Source organism: Trichosurus vulpecula, chromosome 7 (assembly GCF_011100635.1).
Source record: "Trichosurus vulpecula isolate mTriVul1 chromosome 7, mTriVul1.pri, whole genome shotgun sequence".
Lineage (NCBI taxonomy): Eukaryota > Metazoa > Chordata > Mammalia > Diprotodontia > Phalangeridae > Trichosurus > Trichosurus vulpecula.
Genome location: NC_050579.1, coordinates 111,093,326 through 111,114,370, shown reverse-complemented (window position 1 = coordinate 111,114,370; position 21,045 = coordinate 111,093,326). Strand labels below are relative to the sequence as shown.

At 38.6% G+C, this 21,045-nt stretch overlaps 1 protein-coding gene across 2 annotated transcripts in view; it reads left to right on the top strand.

Annotated features, from left to right (window-relative positions):
* The window catches only part of GRM1 (glutamate metabotropic receptor 1), a 434,859-nt gene that overhangs the window by 376,466 nt on the left and 37,348 nt on the right, over window positions 1–21,045 (top strand). For both annotated transcript variants that reach the window (XM_036769302.1, XM_036769303.1), the window contains exons 5-6: window positions 287–455; window positions 17,846–17,972. In XM_036769302.1, the coding sequence (XP_036625197.1) occupies window positions 287–455; window positions 17,846–17,972 (296 nt within the window). The remainder of the gene's footprint in view (window positions 1–286; window positions 456–17,845; window positions 17,973–21,045) is intronic.

Genomic DNA, 21,045 nt, shown 5'->3' with positions numbered 1-21,045 from the left:
TTATTACCCAAATGTTGGCCAATACACGATGGTCTGGACTTTTTCCTTTTGTTTACTTTTGGCCAAAGCATCTCATGATATTATGGAGATGTTGTAAACTTCATACCTGGAGAGAATGCCCATCCTGATAAAATCATAGACCTTTTAAAGTGCTGAAAGAAGTAGAGAAAAGTTGGACAGATGGATAGTGAAGGATGGAATCAGGAAGTTTGTGGAACTACATACACAATGAAGTCACTATTTAGGGAATCTGTCACCATGATATGCTGCTTCTTCTCCTTCCTAGGTATGATATCATGAATCTTCAGTACACTGATGCTAACCGGTATGACTATGTCCACATTGGGACCTGGCATGAAGGAGTGCTGAATATTGACGACTATAAGATCCAAATGAACAAAAGTGGCATGGTACGGTCTGTGTGCAGTGAACCTTGTTTAAAGGGTCAGATTAAGGTAAGCCTCTGAGACGTTAGACATGGATAATGGTTATGATGATGCATATTATACTCAAGAAAAACTTTTTTTTTTGCTTAAACCAAAGTACGACCAGAAATGAAATGCCAGGCTGGCTATTTCCTTCTCTCTGCCCAGCACCCTACACTTCACTCTTCTACCCAGTTTTAGTTTAACCGAGTTTTTGTGCACATCAGAAGAAAGAAAAAGGGAATATAATGCATTTATGGTAATAAGTTTGGATACTGTCCCAGGAAAGGCAGACCATCTGCTTTAATCCCACACTTCTACTGGAGGCCTTTCCTACTTCCCCCAGCTGTTAGCGTCTTCCTCTCTCAAATTGCCTTCCATCTAGTCTGTATACATCTCATACATTCCAAGTTATTTGCATGCTTTCTCCGCCATTAGATTGTGAGTTCCTTCAAGGCTGATACTATTTTCTCCCCTTTTCTTTGTATCCCTAGAGTTTAACACAGTGTCTAGAACATAGTAGGTGCTTACTACATTCTTCTTGGTTTGACTTGACTTGAATATTCTTAAATATTTTATTTGGGGTGGAAGATAGGTCAAAGTATATACATGAATACAATGAAGACAGATCTCTAATCGATCAGAGGGAAATAAACAGGAAAATGAAAAGCTGGAGGATCATTGCTCTTCCTGTGGTTTATTGAAGAGAAAGCTAGAGAACACTGAAAAAAGCATACAACCAAAATAGCACTTGAAATGAGACAGCACTGGCGTCCCTCATCGCCTCCCCTTAACACCCACAAGCTTGCTGATTCCTCAGAAAATACTGATTGACTGTAGGCTGAGCATTTTTAGGTCCCCTAATAACAATAGCTCATATTTGTGAGGTGTTTTATGATTTATGAGGTCAGTTTTTGTTTTTGTCTTTGTGCCTGGCACATAAAATAATTATTTGTGAATTACTTGTGAAAAGCAATGATTTGATATGGTTTCATTTTGTAATAGCAATGATCAAGTGTGTGTATTTCTACAAACAGTGGGCTTCTTAATATGAACATCTGAAACCATATTGAGATGGTCGCCACGTCTTTAGTTAGCTCTTGGTCTATTAATTGCTGGATCTTATGCCATACACATATTTTGTTGCTCTTCTGTTGTGTTTTTAATTGTGGTTTTTAGAGAACAGATATTATTCCAAAGATACATGCCAAAGTTATAGCTTTAAAAGAGCATAGTTCAATGACTGTCGGAGATAATTGCAACAGATTTGAGGAAATCAAGCATTTCAAGGATTATAGCATTTTAAGGCTCTTTTAAGCTCACAATTAAACAGGACCAGTAGTACTAAAGTGCAAACGAAAATGCAGTCAAAAATGAAAACTGTCAAAAACCTAGAAATGATTGCTGCAAATAATCATAACAAGCAAAGTTCCAAAATGACAGGAATCCCCAAACAGATATTAGAATGCTCAACCATGACTTTCCCTCTTTCCACACATCATAAAAGGTTAACAAATTTATCTAAAAGAAGGAGATAAATCATGCTTCAATGATGTAGGAGTTTGTCTCACTTAAAATCCATTGAAAACCCATGGGCTATAATCAAGATTAGATTTGGAAAAATGCAGTGTTCAACAAAAGTGCACTTTATATCCAAAAAAAAGTGTGGGTTCTCAATGAAGTATTAAAAATGTGCTGAAATCCTGAGAATTAATGCCAAATAATTAAAAAGAAATGATTGTAGCAAAAGAAGTACACACCCACTGCTGTTTTTTTCTAAAGCTTTAAAAAGTTGGAAGGTATATTGCCTGTCAATAAATTTAATTTTCCCCTGTCCCAGTTAATTTACGTATCACCACAGATACTTTAAAAATTCTTGTTGAATTGAATAAAAACTGCTCTCTCTATATGAAGTAAACTGAGTTTCACGACAATCTACATTCATCAAATATGTACTTTTTGCAAAGCACTGTACTGAGAACCATGTGGAACCACACCTACTATGTGTCAAGCATTATACATTACAAATAGTATCTACTTTGATCCTTACAACAACCCTGAGGGATAAATATTATTATTATCCCTATTTTACAGTAGAGGAAACTGAGGCAGGAGAGGGGCTCTTGTCCAAGGTCACACAACTAAAAAGTGTCTGAGGATGGATTTGAACTCAGATCTTCCTAACTGTGGGTCCAGTGCTCTATCCATCGTTCTACCTGTTGACCTTATTGGGAACACAAAGACAAAAATCAAACACTCCCTTGTTGAAAAGTCTACCTTCTCTTTGGGGAAATATCACATGCCCCCATATCACAATTACAAAATAATTCTTGGGTGGCATTAGCAGTTGAAGGGATGAGGAAAAGGCTCATGTTGGAAGGGTCACTTGAACTGAGCAATGAAGGAAGCTAGGGATTTTAAGAGATAAATGAAAAAGCACGTTCTAGGCACAAGGTGGCCCAGAGAAGCAGGTGATGGGATATTATGTATGGATAAGCCTATGAGGGAGATATTTCAAGTCATATCCGTTTTTAAAAAATTGGGAATAAAACTTGTATCTTGCTTTCTTAATGGGGAAGGAGGGGAGGGAAAGTATTTGGAACTGAAAATTTTTAAAAAATGAATGTCAAAAATTGTTTTTACATGTAATTGGGGAAAACTAAAATATTAAATATATTTAAAACAAAACAAAAGAAATTGGGGATGCTAATAATGACACCTTATATACAGCGTTTTGTGATTTCCAAAAGACCATCGCATAATACCTCTGTGGGGGAAGTGCTTTGTTTTCTCCAACCCGCTGATGTCATTGGTACAAGGAACTTCTTACAAGGAAACTCTCTCTCAGGACCTTTTTGGCAACTTGTAGGCTTAAACACTTTTTTTGGGAGGATATTAATTCCTTAAGCCACACAGCCAGTCTGTGTCAGCAGTAAGACTTGAACCCATGCCTTTTTGGCTCTCTATCCACTATGCCAATGAGGTTCTCTGGTAGTAGAGAATACCATTATCACTCTGATTTTAAAGCTAAAGAAATTAAAAGTCAGAGGAGACAGGTTCCTTGCCCACATGGTTAGTCTGTGTCAGCAGCTAGAGTCTAAGTTAGAGGTTCCCAAACTTATTTGGCCTACTGCCCCCTTTTAAAAAAAATTACTCAGCACCCCTCCAGAAATCTACTTTCTTCACCCTTTAAAAAAATTGTGTCATTTTAAAAAATACAATATTTTTGAAAAAATGATACATCTTAAATTTAATAATTTATTGTAAATTTGTGGGTTTTTTCTGCATTGAAATTTTGATCATGCAATATTGCTTCAGGTAACGGTATAGTATCATATTGTAAACAAGTCATTACACGCACATATTCCTGCACATGCATGCTGGACTTCCAGACAATGCACAAATGCTCCTCTGCCAACACTTGCTTGTTAAGACCTGCTGGCAGACTGGACCACTGATTGGCTATAACTTGTTTTTTGTGTGATTATTTGGAAAATAATGTAATCACGACAACTTTAATGCTGTTACACAACAGATGAAACATGTATCAACACTTTTCAAAGTTTTCTTATCTTTTTTTATTTTCTTATGCTTCCACCACCCCCTTATTTTTATTTAAAGCCTCCCAATTATACCAGAGGCTACTACCCCACCCTAGACCATTCTAGCACCACCCACCCCCCCAGGAGGTGGTATCACTCACTTTGGGAACCTAAATCAAGGTTCCATAAATCCTAGTCCAGAGGTCTACATTAAACTGACTTTCTGTTATCCTTCCTACCTTCCTACAGGAGCTTTAGTAACTTCCAAGAGTTTGAGGTATGCCCTATATGTCTCATAATCAGGGACAATTGATAAATGTTTAACCAGTGACTCTCCAGGAAAAACAATGTATGCTCACACCTTCATGTTAAAGTTGCACAATTAACATTTTCCCATCACTTTTCTTAAGTCTAGACAATCAATAAAACAAAAATTCATGCCCTGATTTGTTACATTTGCTAGTTTCTAAAGTGTGAATACTCACAATGAAAATTCATCAGCTCTTCAGAGAGCAGTTCCAATTGGCTTCACCATTCCTTTGCTCACAAGCATTCCATCTTTGAGCATACAGTCAGTTCGGCTATAACACCTGTTTTGAAAATGCAAATTTTGTGCCAGCTAGGTGACATGAGGGATGTAGCACTGGGCCTACAGTCAGGAACAACTGAATTGAATCTCAGATGCTAACTTGCTGTATGGCCCTGTGCAAGTCAATTTATCTCTGTCTGCCTCAGTTTCTCAACCGCAAAATGGGGATCATAACAGCAACTACTTTACAGATTTATTGTGAAGATCAAATTAGATAATATCTCTAAGGTGGTTAGTGGGGGGGGGCAGGCAGAGCCAAGATGGCAGTGGGAAAACAGGGACTCGCCTAAGCTCTCCCCCAAATCCCTCCAAATACCTGTGAAAAATAGCTCTGAACAAATTCTAGAGCTATAGAACCCGTAAAATAACAGAGGGAAACAAGTCTCCAGCTCAAAACAGCCTGGATGGTCACTGGGAAGGGTCTATTGCACCGTGCTAGGAGCAGAGTGCAGTCCAGCGTGGGCCATGCCAGGACCAACCAGATAGGGAGTTGGGCGGAGCAGGCCTTAGGGTCCTGAATCACTGGCCTGTGGCAGTTAGCAGACTTCTCAACCCACAAACACCAAAGACAACTTAGTGGGTTAGTGGGAAAACTGCTGGATCTGGGTGAGAGAAGTGTATAATCTGGCCCCAGCCCCAGGGGTGGGGGAGCTGGTGCACCTGGTGCGGCAACAGCAGGAAGCTCCTATGGCTGTTTCCAGAGTTCCAGCTGTGGCTGCTTCAGGCCCAAGGTCCACCCGGTGGGAGGAATCAAGCAGCAGATCAGAGTGGGAGTGCAGGGATTGCTTTGCTAGCACAGATGCAGGGTTTTCTTGCTTTGCCCTGCTTGGATCTGGGTTACAGTCCTGGTTGAAGGTTCTTGGGGGAGGAGGAGCGCTGGTGTGGCAGAGCTTGCAGTGACTGGAGTAGAAGTAGCTCTGAAAACCTCAGCGCAAGGCCCCTAAAGCTTGGGACAAAGTACTCTCATCTCTGAAGGCACTCATACCCTGACAAAAAGCTCAAGGGTCAAGTAGTTCGCTGGGAACATGAGCAGGCAGCGAAAAAGCACTCAGACTCAGACTACAGAATATTTTTTTTGGTGACAAAAAAGATCAAAACATACAACCAGAAGAAGTCAAAAAAGTCAAAAAGCCTACATCAAAAGCCTTCAAGAAAAATATGAATTGGTCTCAGGCCATGGAAGAGCTCAAAAAGGGTTTGGAAACTCAAGTAAGAGAAGCAGAGGAAAAACGGGAAGAGAAATGAGAGTGATGCGAGAAAATCATGAAAAACAAGTCAACAACTTTCTAAAGGAGACCCAAAAAATACTGAAGAAAATAACACCTTAAAAATAAATTAACTCAAATGGCAAAAGAGCTACAAAAAGCCAATGAGGAGAAGAATGCCTTGAAAGGCAGAATTAGCCAAATGGAAAAGGAGGTCCAAAAGATCACTGAAGAAAATGTCACCTTAAAAATTAGATTGGAGCAAGTGGAATCTAGTGACTTTATGAGAAATCAAAAAATTATAAAAACAGAATGAAAGGAATGAAAAAATGGAACACAATGTGAAATATCTCATTGGAAAAACCACTGACCTGGAGAATAGATCCAGGAGAGATAACTTTAGAATTATTGGTCTACCTGAAAGCCATGATCAAAAAAAGAGCTTAGACATCATCTTTCAAGAAATTATCAAGGAAAACTGCCCTGATATTCTAGAAGCAGAGGGTAAAATAGAAATTGGAAGAATCCCCCGATCACCTCTTGAAAAAGATCCCCAAAATAAAACTCCTAAGAATATTGTAGCCAAATTCTAGAGTTCCTAGGTCAAGAAAATATTGCAAGCAGCCAGAAAGAAACAATTCAACTATTGTGGAAATCCAATCAGGATAACACCCTGCAGCTTCTACATTAAGGGATCAAAGGGCTTGGAATACAATATTCTGGAGGTCAAAGGAGCTAGGATTAAAACCAAGAATCACCTACCCAGCAAAACTGAGTATAATACTCCAAGGCAAAATATGGTCTTTCAATAAAATAAGGGACTTTCAAGCTTTCTCAATAAAAAGAGTAGAGTTGAGTGGAAAATTTGACTTTCAAATACAAGAATCAAGAGAAGCATGAAAAGGTAAACAAGAAAGAGAAATCATAAGGGACTTACTAAAGTTGAACCATTTTGTTTACATTCCTACAAGGAAAGATAATGTTTATAATTCATGAGACCTTTCTCAGCATTAGGGTATTAGGGTAGTTGAAGGGAATATACACACACACACATATATATATATATATAGATATAGATATATATATATATATATAGATATATATATATACAGAGGGCACAGGGTGAGTTGAATATTAAGGGACTGATATCTAAAAAAAACAAAATTAATGGATGAAAGAGGAATATATTGGAAGAAGGAGAAAGGGAGAGATAGAATGGGGTAAATTATCTCACATAAAAGTGGCAGGAAAAAGCTGTTCTATTGGAAGGGAAGAGGGGGCAGGTCAAAGGGAATGAGCAAATCTTGCTCTTATCAGGTTTGAATTAAGGAGGGAATAACATACACACTCAATTGGGTACCTTACCCCACAAGAAAGTGGGGGGGAAGGGGATAAGAGAGGGAGGATGGGCCAGCTAGGTGGCACAGTGAGTAGAGCACCTACCCTGGAGTCAGGAGGCCCTGAGTTCAAATCCGGCCTCAGACACTTGATATACTTACTAGCTGTGTGTCCTTGGGCAAGTCACTTAATTCCAATTGCCCTGCCTTCCCCCCTCCAAAAAAAGAGTGGGGGATGATAGAAGGGAGGGCAGATTCAGGGACGAGGTAATCAAAAGCAAACCCTTTTGAAAAGAGACAGGGTCAAGGGATAAAATTGAATAAAGGGAGACAGGATAGGATGGAGGGAAATATAGTTAATCTTTTACAACATGACTATTATGAAAGTGTTTTATATGATGATACAAGTGTGACCTACGTTGAATTGCTTGCCTTCTCAAGGAGGGTGGGTAGGGAGGGAAGAAGGGAGAGAATTTGTAACTCAACGTTCTAAAAACAAATGCTCAAAAAAAGTTGTTCTTTACATGCAACTGGGAAATAAGATATACAGGCAATGGGGTTTAGAAATCTATCTTGCCCTATAAGAAAGTAAGGGGAAAGAGGATGGGGGTGGAATGGGGTGACAGAAGGGAGGGCAGATTGGGGAAAGGGGCAATCAGAATATATGCCATCTTGGAGTGGGGAAGGGTAGGAATGGGGAGAAAATTTGTAACTCAAAATCTTGTGGAAATCAATGTTGAAAACTAAAAAAATTAAATAAATAATAAAAATATGGAAAAAAATTTTAAAAAAATAAAGTGGTTAGCACAGGGTCTGGTATATGACCAGTGCTATATAAATGCTCATTCCCTTCTCTCTTACTCCCATCATAAACCTTTTCTTTTCCATCATTCAGTAAATCAGTCAACTGGTTAAAAAAGAAAGAAAGAAAATGCAAATTTGTTCCAATTTGACTGAGATATTAGAGAACAATCTGAGCGTAGGGAGAATTTCAGTTTGCTTCACCACTCAATTTCTTCCATAAGAAATATCAAGAATGCAGAAAACTGTACCACTTCAAAATAACTCACGAACTACAGCCCTTTCCCTGCCCACTCCTAAGTAAACCAAGGTTTTTGTCATGGTAAAGTCCTATATTTATTGTACATCTTCTGGTGTAGTAGGAACAGCAGGCAAAAGAGGACTGATCTGTTCCACCATAGCCTCTGACACATCACCACTACCAAGGCCTTGCATTGTGGCACACCCAACCATCCAGAGACTTTGCCAGCCTTGCTCTGGTGCTACAATTTGTGGGACTGACATATTTCTTAACCACCTGTCAAGTATAAAACAGTGCTCCTATTTTCATTAGGCTCCTACCTCTTTTTATGTGTCACTGATGAGGTTTTTGGATGTTTTATCCCTAACCCCATTGTCCCCATAAACCCTGTTATTTTTATTGCATGTTTTTTTCATAATACAGTACTCTGAAGGAACACACATGGCATGTTGTAGCAGAGTTGACTGTATGCTGCAAACAAAAATAAAGGGGAGGTTTTATATGTAAGAGGATCCTCTATAAGGGAAGGATGGTGAAAACTCTGTTTCATACTATTTAAAACCAGATTGACTAAGAAGATGAAAAACATAGATTGGGAGGAGGAACTTTGACATGGCAGGGGTATGGATTAGATGACCTAATAGGTCATCTTCATCACTAATTTTCTATGATTCATCTCAATGCAGCCAAGTCATTATATAAATGTCATCCAGTCCAGCTGTTGGTATAAGCAGCAATTGTGTGGGAGTCTGTCCTTATCCCACCGCCCACCCAGAACTGCTGAGCCAACCTTATGAACCAAGCAGCCACTTTGTAGGTGGGAACCCCCACAAGTCTGTGCTCCAGGTAGCTTTCACACCCTGTACCAGTCTCTTGTTGCAGAGGCAAAGACAGTTTCTGTGTTACCAAAGCACAGTAGAGGCCTTAGAACCATTTGTCTATTATAGCAATGGAGAAAGGGCTACTCCACGACCTTACTAGTCCTGTCTCATTTTAAGGGAGGAAAATAATATTAATCCCAATAGCTCTGTCTCATCTTTATAACTTCTGACACCATCTGGGTTGACTCACGTGCTACAATCTATTCCTCAGGAGGGATGTCTAACCCTTGCTCCCTGGAATTCCCTTGAGCAGGCCCTCAGCCCTGGGGTGTGTAGAACTGTCACCAGAGTCCATCCACGTGGCCGTGTGTTTCTCCATGGCTGTCCCCTGATAAAAAGGATTCTCTGTGGCCCAGCAGCACCCTGACAGGTAGTAATGAAATGCCAAGCTGACTGTACCTGTGGCCATAGAATATGGAGAATACAGTTACAGATGCTGTTTTTTCCAAGCCTGAAAACCAGAGAGTGTTTGTCACAGGGGTGCTTTAAACTGTTATTAAGTCTGCAATGCCACGTCTGTGAAACAGTTTATGGATAGGCAAAGGGCAATTTTCTAAGTATTAAAAGTGAGAGGGGGAAAAAACAGGCAGGAAAAAATAGCCCCTTCCAACTGAGATTTACTGCACAGCAGCTCGCTTTAGTAATTCCTACCTGCTAACTTTTCTCCTGGCAGGCTATGAATGGATAGTCATGTGTCCTTTGTACAATGGCCCACACATTCCAGAAGAGAAGCAGGGTCATTCATTGCCAGACTGGAGCGCAGGTTGTCTATGGAACTCTGTTCCTTGGGCATTGCTCGGCACTATTGTGGTATGTAGATAGAGTGCCAGGAGCGTGATCAGGAAGACTCATCTCCCTGAGTTCAAATCTGACCTCAGACACTTACTAGCTGTGTGAGCACTTACTCAGTTTGCCTCAGTTCCCTCATCTGTCAAATGAGCTGGAGAAAGAAAGGGCAAACCACTTCAGTATCTTTGCCAAGAAAACCCCAAATGGGGTCACGAGGAGTCAGACATGGCACGAACAATAAGAACAACATGTAGCATTTACCACAAATGCAGACTGGGGCAGGGAAGGTACTGTTTGAAAAGTATTGTGCCATTCAGTGGGAAAAGATTTGTCCCTGAAGGGGAAGAAATGTTTATCTGTTTGTTCCCCCATAAACTCTCCAGGCGGTGTGGAAATAAAAGAAATTCAAATCCTGTTTACCAAATAGCTGCACTTATATTCAAACACAACTAATTTGCCACCTACCATGCCCAGGTGACATAAAAGGAAATCTCAGCAGCCTCTCCAAAATATAGACAGAGTCAATTTACAGGAGAATTTCAGGGCTAATTTCAGGGTTAATAAATTCCTTTATTAACAATGAAAGGCTTTTCATTCTGAATGCAACTTAAAACGCTTTTTAAAAACATGCCTGCTTCTCTTATGAGTATAACTTATAAAACATTGCTTAGGACAAATTCTTATAAAACCTCATTCAACAAACGTTGATTAAGTCCTGAGCATTTGGGCTCAGAGTGCTGGACTTGTCCAAGAAGACTCATTGAGTTCAAATCCAGCCTCAGATACCTCCTAGCTGTATGACCCTAGGCAAGTTATTTAAACCTGTTTGCCTCAGTTTACCCATATGTAAAATGAGGGTAATAGTAGCACCTACCTCCCAGGGTTATTGTGAGGATAGAATGAGATTATACTATCGCAGCATATGGCATAATGTCTGGCACATGGTAGACAATTAATAAATGCATCTTCCCTTCTTTCCTTCCTTGTACAAATGCACAGAATAGAACATGGTCAAATTCAGAGAACAAATAGTACCCAGTTGGGCTAGTAGGTACAATTTTTAAAGAACAGCTGGGAAGGTGGCTTGTGGAGAGTCTTAGATGCCAATAGGGAGCCAGTGATGATTCTGGGGCAGGAGGATGAAATGATCAGACCTATGACCTGGGTTTAGTTATCTTAACATTAGTGATTTACAAAATGTCTTCTGTATAGTCCTGCCACAATCAGCCAGAATGCAGTCCAATGCAATTCAGCTATTTATTATGTGTACATCGCTACATAGTCTTCAATACATTTTTTTCCTCATTAAATAAGCCTGTTAAGCAATTTCTGGCAGCTAGGTGGCACAGTGGATAGAGTGCTGGGCCAGGAGTCAGAAAGACCTGAGTTCAAATTCAGCCTCAGATACTTATTAGCTGTGTGACCCTGGCCAAGTCACTTAACTCTGTTTGCCTCAGTTTCCTCATCTGTAAAATGAGCTGGGGAAGGAAGACAAACTACTCCAGTATCTTTGCCAAGAAAATCCCAAATATGGGGTCACAAGGAGCTGGACATGAGTAAAATGACTGAAAAAGCAATTTTTAAGTATAATGATACCATCCCTAAAAAGATTCCAGTTACAAACCAAATTTCCGTACAGACTTCCACTATAAACTAACAAGCGTGCATTGTTTACAAAAATGTAATGTGTCTGTTAAGCAATGAAGGAAAATGTTTCTTTTAGTCTCAAGATCTTCAGTTCATGTCATGTCTAAATAAATGGAATTTACTTCTTCAGCGTGAGCATGCCAGTCATAGCAATATTTTGTTTTCACATATATCAGCAATTTATCATGCAAACCATATTCAATTCCACTTTACAAACATCTATTAAGCCCCTGTTATGTTCCAGGGACCATGGGAAGTACTCAGGTTACAACAACAAAAAAAAGAAATAGTCCTTTCCTCTAGGGATAGTGTGGTGTAGTGAAGAGAGTGATACATTTGGAGGCAGAATACTAGGGTTCAAACCCAGCATTGCCATTTACTGCCTGTGGGACTCTGGGCAAGGTATTTAGCTTCTCTGTGAGTCAGTTTCTGTATCTGTAAATTGAGAGGACTAAATGATCTTTAAGGTTCTATCCAGCTCTCTGTAGACAATCCAACGAACATGTATACTGCTAGGCAAATATCAAGTAATTTGAGAAGGGAGGGAACATTAACAGAAAGGGAGTGGGGTTTGGAATGACTTTCTATAGGAAATGTCATCTTATTGTAGTCTTGGGTGAACCTAAGGATTCTAGAGGACGAGGAGAGAGGGTGCATCATAAGCTTTACATATATATGTGTGTATGTGTATGTATGTATATACATATACATACATGCATATATATATACATATATATGTGTGTGTGTATATGTATATAATATAGTTACAGATGGAAGGACAAGTTTGGGGAATGGCTAGCAAGCCAATTTGACTACAGTAGAGTGCATGAAGGGAAGGCACATGAAACATCATTTAGACTGTTAATGGAATTTAAATACAAGAGACAATAGGAAACCATTGCAAATTGCTAAGCATAGACAAGGAGAAAGGTGGCATTGGAAGATTATTTTGACAGCTCTATAGAGGATAGATAGTCAAAGACAGAAACTGGAAACAGGGAAACTCATGGGGAGACTATAATGATACTCTACTGAGAGGTAATGAGGGCTCAAATGAGAGTGATGACCCTCTGAGTGGAAAGTAATGAGCATAAGCATATGATGGGAAGAAAGAATCAGCAAGACTTGACAGGATGGATATGGAAGGTGAGAAAGAGAGAGCAATCATGGATGACTCCAAATTTGCAAGGAAATATCTTCAGTAGAAAGAGGGAAGTTTAGAGAGAGGGTGGGTTTTTGTTTGTTTGTTTGCTTGTTCATTTGTTTTTGCTGGGGTGGGAGGTGGTAGATAATAAATTCCAAAGCTTTGTAGGTTCTTAAAGGAAATAGCATGGTTAATACAATCCAAAGGTTTTTTTTTCTCCTTGAGCTAAACCTTAAAAAATTTCCCTTGCCTCCTTCTTCCTGTCAAGTTCTAAGATTTATGCTCACCTCTCTCTCTCTCTCTTTCTTTCTTTCTCTCTCTCTCTCTCTCTCTCTCTCTCTCTCTCTCTCTCTCTCTCTCCCTGTATGTATGTATATGTATGTATGTCAAATTCTATATACTTTTTTGGTGCTGATAATTTCTCATATGCCATTAGATAATGCAGAAAGAACATTTGTTCAGGCCATCCTGAAAAGCCTTGTAGGACTAGGTAGTGAGGCTTTCAGACCCAGAAGCCTCTCCTCTCTTCAAGAATCTGATCATGCTGCTCACTTCTTGAACTACATCTGCTGTTAAAACATGTTTCTTCATCCTTTACTATGTACTTCAACATAAGTCTTATATATATATATATATATATATATATACACACATATTATACACACACACACATATATATATATATACACATATATATATATATATATATATATATATACACCTTTAATATATACTTAAACCATATCCTTTCCTCTTCTCCAGTACCTTACCTTTCCCTTGAAACCATTCCATCCAGAACTCCATTTGCTGCAGTTAATCTTTTGACCTTATTTTAGCCCCTCCATTTTTATTGTGGAAGTCCACCCTCCCCTTCTGTTCTCTCTCTGCACACCTCAAAGCACCACATGCAGTGCCTTTATTCTTCCTTGCTTTATTCTCTTAAAACCCTGACCCCATCCATATAGGCATCTGTTTTTGGATCTTTGGTTTCTGTCATTTCTGAATCTTTGCTTTTTCCTATCTAAACATGACATCAAAAGCTTCTCTAGGTAGAAATACTTATTTTACTCTCTGATTGGTTTTACTCCTTCCCTTGAAAGCTTTCTTTATTCCATTTTGCAGTTATTAAATTTACGCACACACACATGTGTGTGTTTGTGTGTGTGTATATACACACACATATAAATATATTTCCCACCACCATTTAGCATCTTGTAAGAGAAGCATCTTTCCTTCCCCTTGGTCACTTCTCTTACAACATTTTTCATTTATTTCTGCTTGACAGTAATTCAATCTTTCTTTGTATTTCTCAGCTTTTGAAAAATTAATTTGGTTTTTTACATAGAATGATCAGAAAAGCCTAAACCCAAACTTTCTATTTTAAATCCATCTTCTTTCTTGCCCTAAAGTTTATGATTTATATGGCTCTACTTTCATATTTTTACAATATTCCAGAATATAAGCAAGTATATCTGGATAAATATTCTTGAAAATTGTATTCTTACTGATTCTAAATCATAGAATCACAGAATTTGAGTGTTGGTTCAAACCCATACATGAATGGTATCCCCATTATAATGTACCCCAAAAGTGATAATCTGGCCTGTTCTTGAAGACCACCAAAGGTGGGGGGTGGGAGTGGGAGTGGGAAGCCACCACCTGTCAAGAGCGCCATCCACTTTTGGATTGGATAGCTCCAATGCCAAGGAATGGTTTCCTGACATTAAACCTAAATTGCCTCTGCAACTTCGAGTCATGGCTCCTAGTTTTGCCCTCTCAGGCCAACCATAATAAAGTCTAATCCTCCCTACACATGAAAAACGAATCAAATACTTAAAGGCAGCTATTATATCCCTCTTGACCCTTCCCTCTTACAAGAGAAATGTTCCCCATTCCTTCAACCATTCCTCATATAGCATGGAATAAAACCTTTGATGATGTTGGTCACCCTCCCCTGGACACTCTCCAGCTGATCAGTATTATTCCTAAATTGTGGCACTCAGAACTAAAAACAATACTCTGGGAAGAGATCTGATCAAAGCAAGGGCTATTTCTTCTCTATTCCTGAAAGCAGTGCTTCTCTTAATGGAGTCTAAGATCACATTAGTTTTCTCATCTTCCAGATCACACTGATAACTCACATTGAGCTTACAATATACTGGGATTATCAGGGTTTTTTGGCCAGAACAAATGCTATCTTAACCATGCCTTACCCATTTTGTTTTTGTCAAGTTAATTTTCTTGTACCCAACTGTAGGATTTTATATTTACCCCTACTGAATTTTGTCTTGTTAGAATCATTACAATACTCTAGCCTGTCACTATTCTTTTGGATCCTAACTATCGTCCAGTACATAAGCTATCACTCATAGCTTGGTGTCATCTGAAAACTTGAAGAGCATGCCATCTGTACCTTTATCCAAGTCTATCTTTATCTATAAAGATGTTAAATAGCACACGGCCAAAGACAAATTCTTGAGATGTTTCACTGAAGGACCCCTGCCATATTGACATCAAACTATTAACAACCTCTCTTTGAGTGGAGTCATCCATCCAATTCTGAATTCATCTAATTGTATTATCATTGAATCCATCTCTCTCCATCTTCCCCACAAGAAGAATATAAGACATTTTATCAAAAAGCTTTGCTAAAACTATGTTGTTGTTCACTCATGTTTGACTCTTTATGACCCCATTTAGAGTTTTCTTGGCAAAGATACTGAAGTGGTTTGCAATTTCTTTTCTTGCTCACTTTACAGATGAGGAAACTGAGGCAAACAAGGTTAAATGACTTGCCCAGGGATCACACAGCTAATGAGTATCTGAGTCCGCTTTTGAACTCAGGAAGAGGAGTCTTCCTAATTCCGAGCCCTGTGCTCTCTATCTATTGCACCACCTAGATGCCCTGGGTAAACTATAGCCTCATCATTCTAGTCATCTAATAGTTTAGCATTTCTGTAAAAAAATGGAATTGAATAGTCTGACATGACCTATTCTCTTTTTTATAATTTATGATTTTGAGGCAATTGGAGTTAAGTGACTTGCCCAGGGTTACACTGTTAGTAAATATCAAGTGTCTGAGGCCATATTTTAACTCAGGTCTTCCATCCTCAAGGGCTGGTGCTCTATCTACTGCACTACCTAGATGTCCTTGCCATGACCCCCTTCTTGATGAAGCCTTACTGGCTCTTTGTAATCACCACTTCCCTTTCTTGATATTCATCAACTATCTCTTTAGTCATCCAGTCTATTAGATGATTTCCAGATTCAAAGTCAAACTCACTAGCCTTTAGTTTAGAGATGTTACTCTCTTCTACTAAAAATTGGTAATTAGCCCTTCTCCAAATCATGTAGCATCTCTTCCATTTTCAATGAGCTTTCAAATATCATAGACAGTGGCTCTGCATCTACACTGGCCAATTCTCTCACTTCCCAAGGATCTAATTCATCTGGACTAGATAACATGAATTATCCAGGGGTGCTCTCCTACTAATGCTTCACTTATCTTGGTATCGACTCTCTCTTAGCAATTTTTGTTCTGTCATTTCTAGGTCAAAAGTCATTCTACTTGGCAGGGGAAAAACAGAAACAAAATAAGGAAGCAACAGATCTGCTTTCTCTCTGTTTTCTGTTTTCTTCATCCCCTAAACTTCAGGCAAGGGTCCTATTCCTTCTATGATCCTCCTCTTCAAATTTAGCTTTTTAAAAAAGAAACCCTGTTTTTGCCTTTACCTTCCTTCATTAGCCTCAGCTCATTGGGAACTTTAGCATTCCCGACACTATTGTTAGAGGACTATAGCGAACTATTCATGCTCTGTTATCTGGCCTTGTTTCCATTTTCTGTACATTTTTAAAAACTAATTTGATTGGTCAGTTCCCTGTACGTTCACAAGAGTCTTTTCACATAAGTTCCATTTTTCTTTCTAGCACTGGCACATAGTAGGAACTTAATAAATATTTGTTTATTGATTCCTCATTGAAATTGTTTCCCTTTGTCTTCAGAATGCCATGCTTGAGCTTCTTCCACTCCTCCTGGACTGACTTACTCTCTAATATTTTCATACATGAGATCCTACCTACATTTCCTCCAAACCCAGTGAAATCTGCTTTCCCAGAATTGACAATGCATATCAGGCTATGCTTGGATTTTTCTCTCTCTGTTACAATGTCTAAAAATAAATCATCACTTTTTTAGAATTCCTATAATTTCCACCTAGCAATCAACTCTTCTCTGTTAGTAACAATGTGATCCAAAGTGGAATTACCCTTTACTGGTTTTCCCCTTTGTGAAGGATAAAATTTTCTTAAAGGCAAATCAAGAAGTCATTGTGTGTTACATTGAGTGACTGGGAAAACTGAATTAATATGGTGAGTAGCTAGCTAGGGGTGAAGGAGTCATTCTGGGAGGGCACTTAACCTTCTGAGACTTAGTTCCCTCATCTGTAAAAATAAGGGGAATGAATTAGATGGCCCTTAATGTCCCTTCCAGCTTTCGATCTATTAGGTTACAGTTTTAGGTAATAAGTGATGAAACTGCATACACACACACACACACACACACACACACACACACACACACACACCACATTATTGGGAAGCTAGGGAGTTTAGAGTCTATTGGAAATGTGATAGGGGAGCACTGAAATTTCTTGACCAGGCAAGTGAGGTTATCTTAGCAGTTATATGCAGGAAGAATTTGGGGGGACAGAAAGACTTCAGGCAGATTATATGGTTGAAGGCTCTTATTGCCATCACCAAGTGAGTTAATGAAAGCACAATACTAGGGAGGGGGGTGGTGGCAAAGGGAAAGTAATATAAAGGAAGGATCAGTATATAGAAAGAATCAGATGTACTTGGTGACTAGATATAGCTGTGAAGAAGGGGCAGTCAAATAAGAATTTTATTTCTAAAACTCCATTATTCTTTCTACCTCACTACCATCACTGTCTTTGTGAGTAAAGTTCTTCTTGTGAGCTCTCTAGGTTTAGGCAAAAACATTCAGACAATTATTAGAAACATACAATAACATCAGAGACCCTCCACATCAGCTTCATGTCCAAATCACAACTGATTGTGAATCTAGCCTGTATACCACCCCATATCTTCTGAAGTTTGCCTATTATGTGAAATGTTCTTCAAATAAGCTTCTGGTTCACCTGAAACTAATAAGAGCCAGAGTAAAAGCTTTGGCATTATAAGAAGTAAAAGGGCTAGCTTTCTAAAAGAAGGATCTTGATGTTTTAGGTCATCCGGAAAGGAGAGGTGAGCTGCTGTTGGATCTGCACAGCATGCAAGGAGAATGAATACGCGCAAGACGAATTCACCTGCAAAGCGTGTGACCTTGGATGGTGGCCAAACAGAGACCTCACTGGTAGGACCTTTCTCATTTATAAGAACTGTCTCCCCTCAAAGTGTTCTGATATTGTTTTCCCCCCATCCTAGGAATTATGCTGACACCTTTCTCATACATTTACAAAGGATACATTCTTTTTAATAAGTTTTTCCATATTTGCTTATATTGTTTACTCCACTAGAACACCTGAGTGCATATTTCATCGTATAGTATAATAATACCCCACATTAGTGGAGTATTGTATAAGAATGCTACCATTCATTTTTTTAAGTAGAAGTTGATAATACTGTATGGTGTTGGGAAATGTAGAAGGAGGGGAAGAAAGAGAGACCCAATTTGACCCAAAATAAAAGTGAATCACTTCAAAATGTTTCACAATGAGATTCGGTAGTACTTGTATGTCATTGGTATTTCTAGACATATCAGTATTACTTAAGTGCCAAAGAACTTGTCACTTGGCCCTGGAGAAGAGTAGAGAAAATGTATGTCCCTTCCCTTCTTTGCAGAGGCAGAGTACTATGAGTGTGGGGAATATTGCCTCTGCTGTCAAATATGATTCATGTGTTGATTGGTTTGGCTGAATTTTTTCTCTTTCTTTTTTAAAACAAAATTGTTATAAGGGATAGCTCCCTAGATAGGAGAGGTGGGAGAGAAATATTCAGAGATTATGGTAATATAATGACAAAAGATATCCATAAAATTAAGATTTAAAATTTTAAGTTTCTGAAGGGTAGGATTTATGTCATTTACTTTGCTTTTTAGGGTACTTAGCTAAGCATAATAAGCAAAGATAAATGCGATGCTCAGTCATTCTCATAATCATCATTCTACAAAGGGTACAAAACTAAACTTTTTTTCCATTTCCTGATGAAACACGGTAGTTAGGCCATTTATTTAAGAAATATAGCAAATAGTACATAATATACATTTTCAGTTGTATGTATAATATTCTTATTCTATTCTCATCATATGGAAATACTCATTTTATTTTGGTGTTTGTTAAGTTCAGAATAAAAGAGGAAAAAGCAACACAACATATTATAGAATTGGAAAGCCAGATCTTACAAAAAGAGACCTCAAAGATTCCTTTGCCCAAATGGCAACCAAATAAGAGCCTTCTCTGTAAACTCCCCAACAAATTATATTGCCTCTTTTGCAAATCAAATATGTTATTCTTCTTCCAAATGCAATCATGCAGTTTCTGATTGACTGATGTTCATTGAAAGGAAAATAACTATGGCTTTGCTACTAAATGTAATAAGAATATGATATTTGATCCTTCTATGCTTAGAAACGTGTGATGAGTAAACATTATTCTGTTTTTCTGAGGACTTCAGCTAGTCTAACCTTTTTTGAAAAATAAAAATGAAGTCTAATAGGATAAGAATATGTGTCAGTATATGTTTCAGATTGTGACTTAAATTTGTACATTGAGAATAAGTGCTCTTGGAGCATATGCCCAGAAGATTTCACAATTATTGTGTTTGGGGTTTTTCCAGACAACACATATGTAGACTATAAGATTCTGCAGCAGATGCAGTTCATTGATTCTCAACAGGGGAAGTGTAAAAGGTGGGGGAAATTTACTCATTAGGACAAAATGAAACTTTAAAGTCTTCTCTGGTTCCATGCTGGATATGACCACAGAGATAAATTTTGTTTTCAGCAGTCTGCTGAATATTGATATAGAATGAGGCATAGAACAGGGGGAAATATGCTGACAGAGGAGCTCACCAGTGAATTGGAGGCTACCTTGTGCAAAATCCGAACAGGAGAAAGTTTCACTATTAGTGTTGGAGGGCTTGTCTTTCTTTGTGTCCCCAGCACTTGGCATAGTGCCTGGCACATGTTATTAATGTTCTTCGGTCATTTTTCAGTTATTTCCTACTCTTTGTGACCCCATTTGGGGTTTTACTTGGTAAAGATACTGGATTGGTTTGCCATTTCCTTCTCCAGCTCCTTTTACAGGTGAGGAAATTGAAGCAAACAGGGTTAAGTGACTTGCCCAGGTCACACATTTAGTAAGTGTCTAAGGCCAAATTTGAATTCAGGAAGATGAGTCTTCCTGACTTCAGGTTCAGAACTCTACTCACTGAGCCACCTAGTTACCCCGACTTGGCACATATTAGGTGCTTAATAAATGTTTGTTGACTTGTCTTCAAATGTTCCTTTTTGTAGAATACTCTGAGCTGTATTGAATGAAACCTTAGAACACTACAGAAATTCCTCCATGAAATACACACTCATTTACATCAGAAAAACAAGATTGATGATAAACACTGTTCAGATTATGATATCAGAGGGCACATGCACGCGCACACACACACACACACACACACACACACACTCATACCCTCCCTTTCCCCTTTCTCAAGCATACATCTAATCTAAGACAAGCTTTGCATATGAGTAATGAACTGAGCCCCACAATTGAATAATAAGAGATTAACAAAAAACACAACTATTCTAAACTTCACTGTCCTGAAAAAGCCAAGTTTTTGCTATGTGGCTACCAACCACAGAATGCTACAATCTCAGAAGAATCAAAATTACAAGTGTCCCAGAGGACAATAGAAAGATCCATTGAAACCATTCCTGTTGATAAATAGACAAATAATATGAACAGGAAGGTTTCACAGGAAGAAATTAAAGCTAATGATTGCCACAGGAAAAAAATGTTTTAAATCACCAGGAAGTGGAGAAATGCAAATTAAAATAACTCTGAGGTACCACTCATACCCATGAGATTGGAAATGACAAATGCTGGTGGGGAGGTGAGAAAATGGGCACACTAATGCACTATTTATTGGTGGAGCTGTGAAATAATCCAATCATTTTGGAAAATAATTTTGAACTATGCTCAAAAGGGTATTAAACTGTACATACCCTTTGACCTAGTAAGACTGCTAGTAGGGCTATACTCCTAGGAGAGCAAAGAAAGAGGAAAATGACCACCATGTACAAAAATATTTATAGCTTCCCTTTTTGTGGAGGCAAAGAATTAGACACCGAGGGGATGCCCGTCAAACAAATTGTGAACAAACTGTGGTTTATTATTGTGATGGAATGCTATTGTGCTATAAGAAATGAT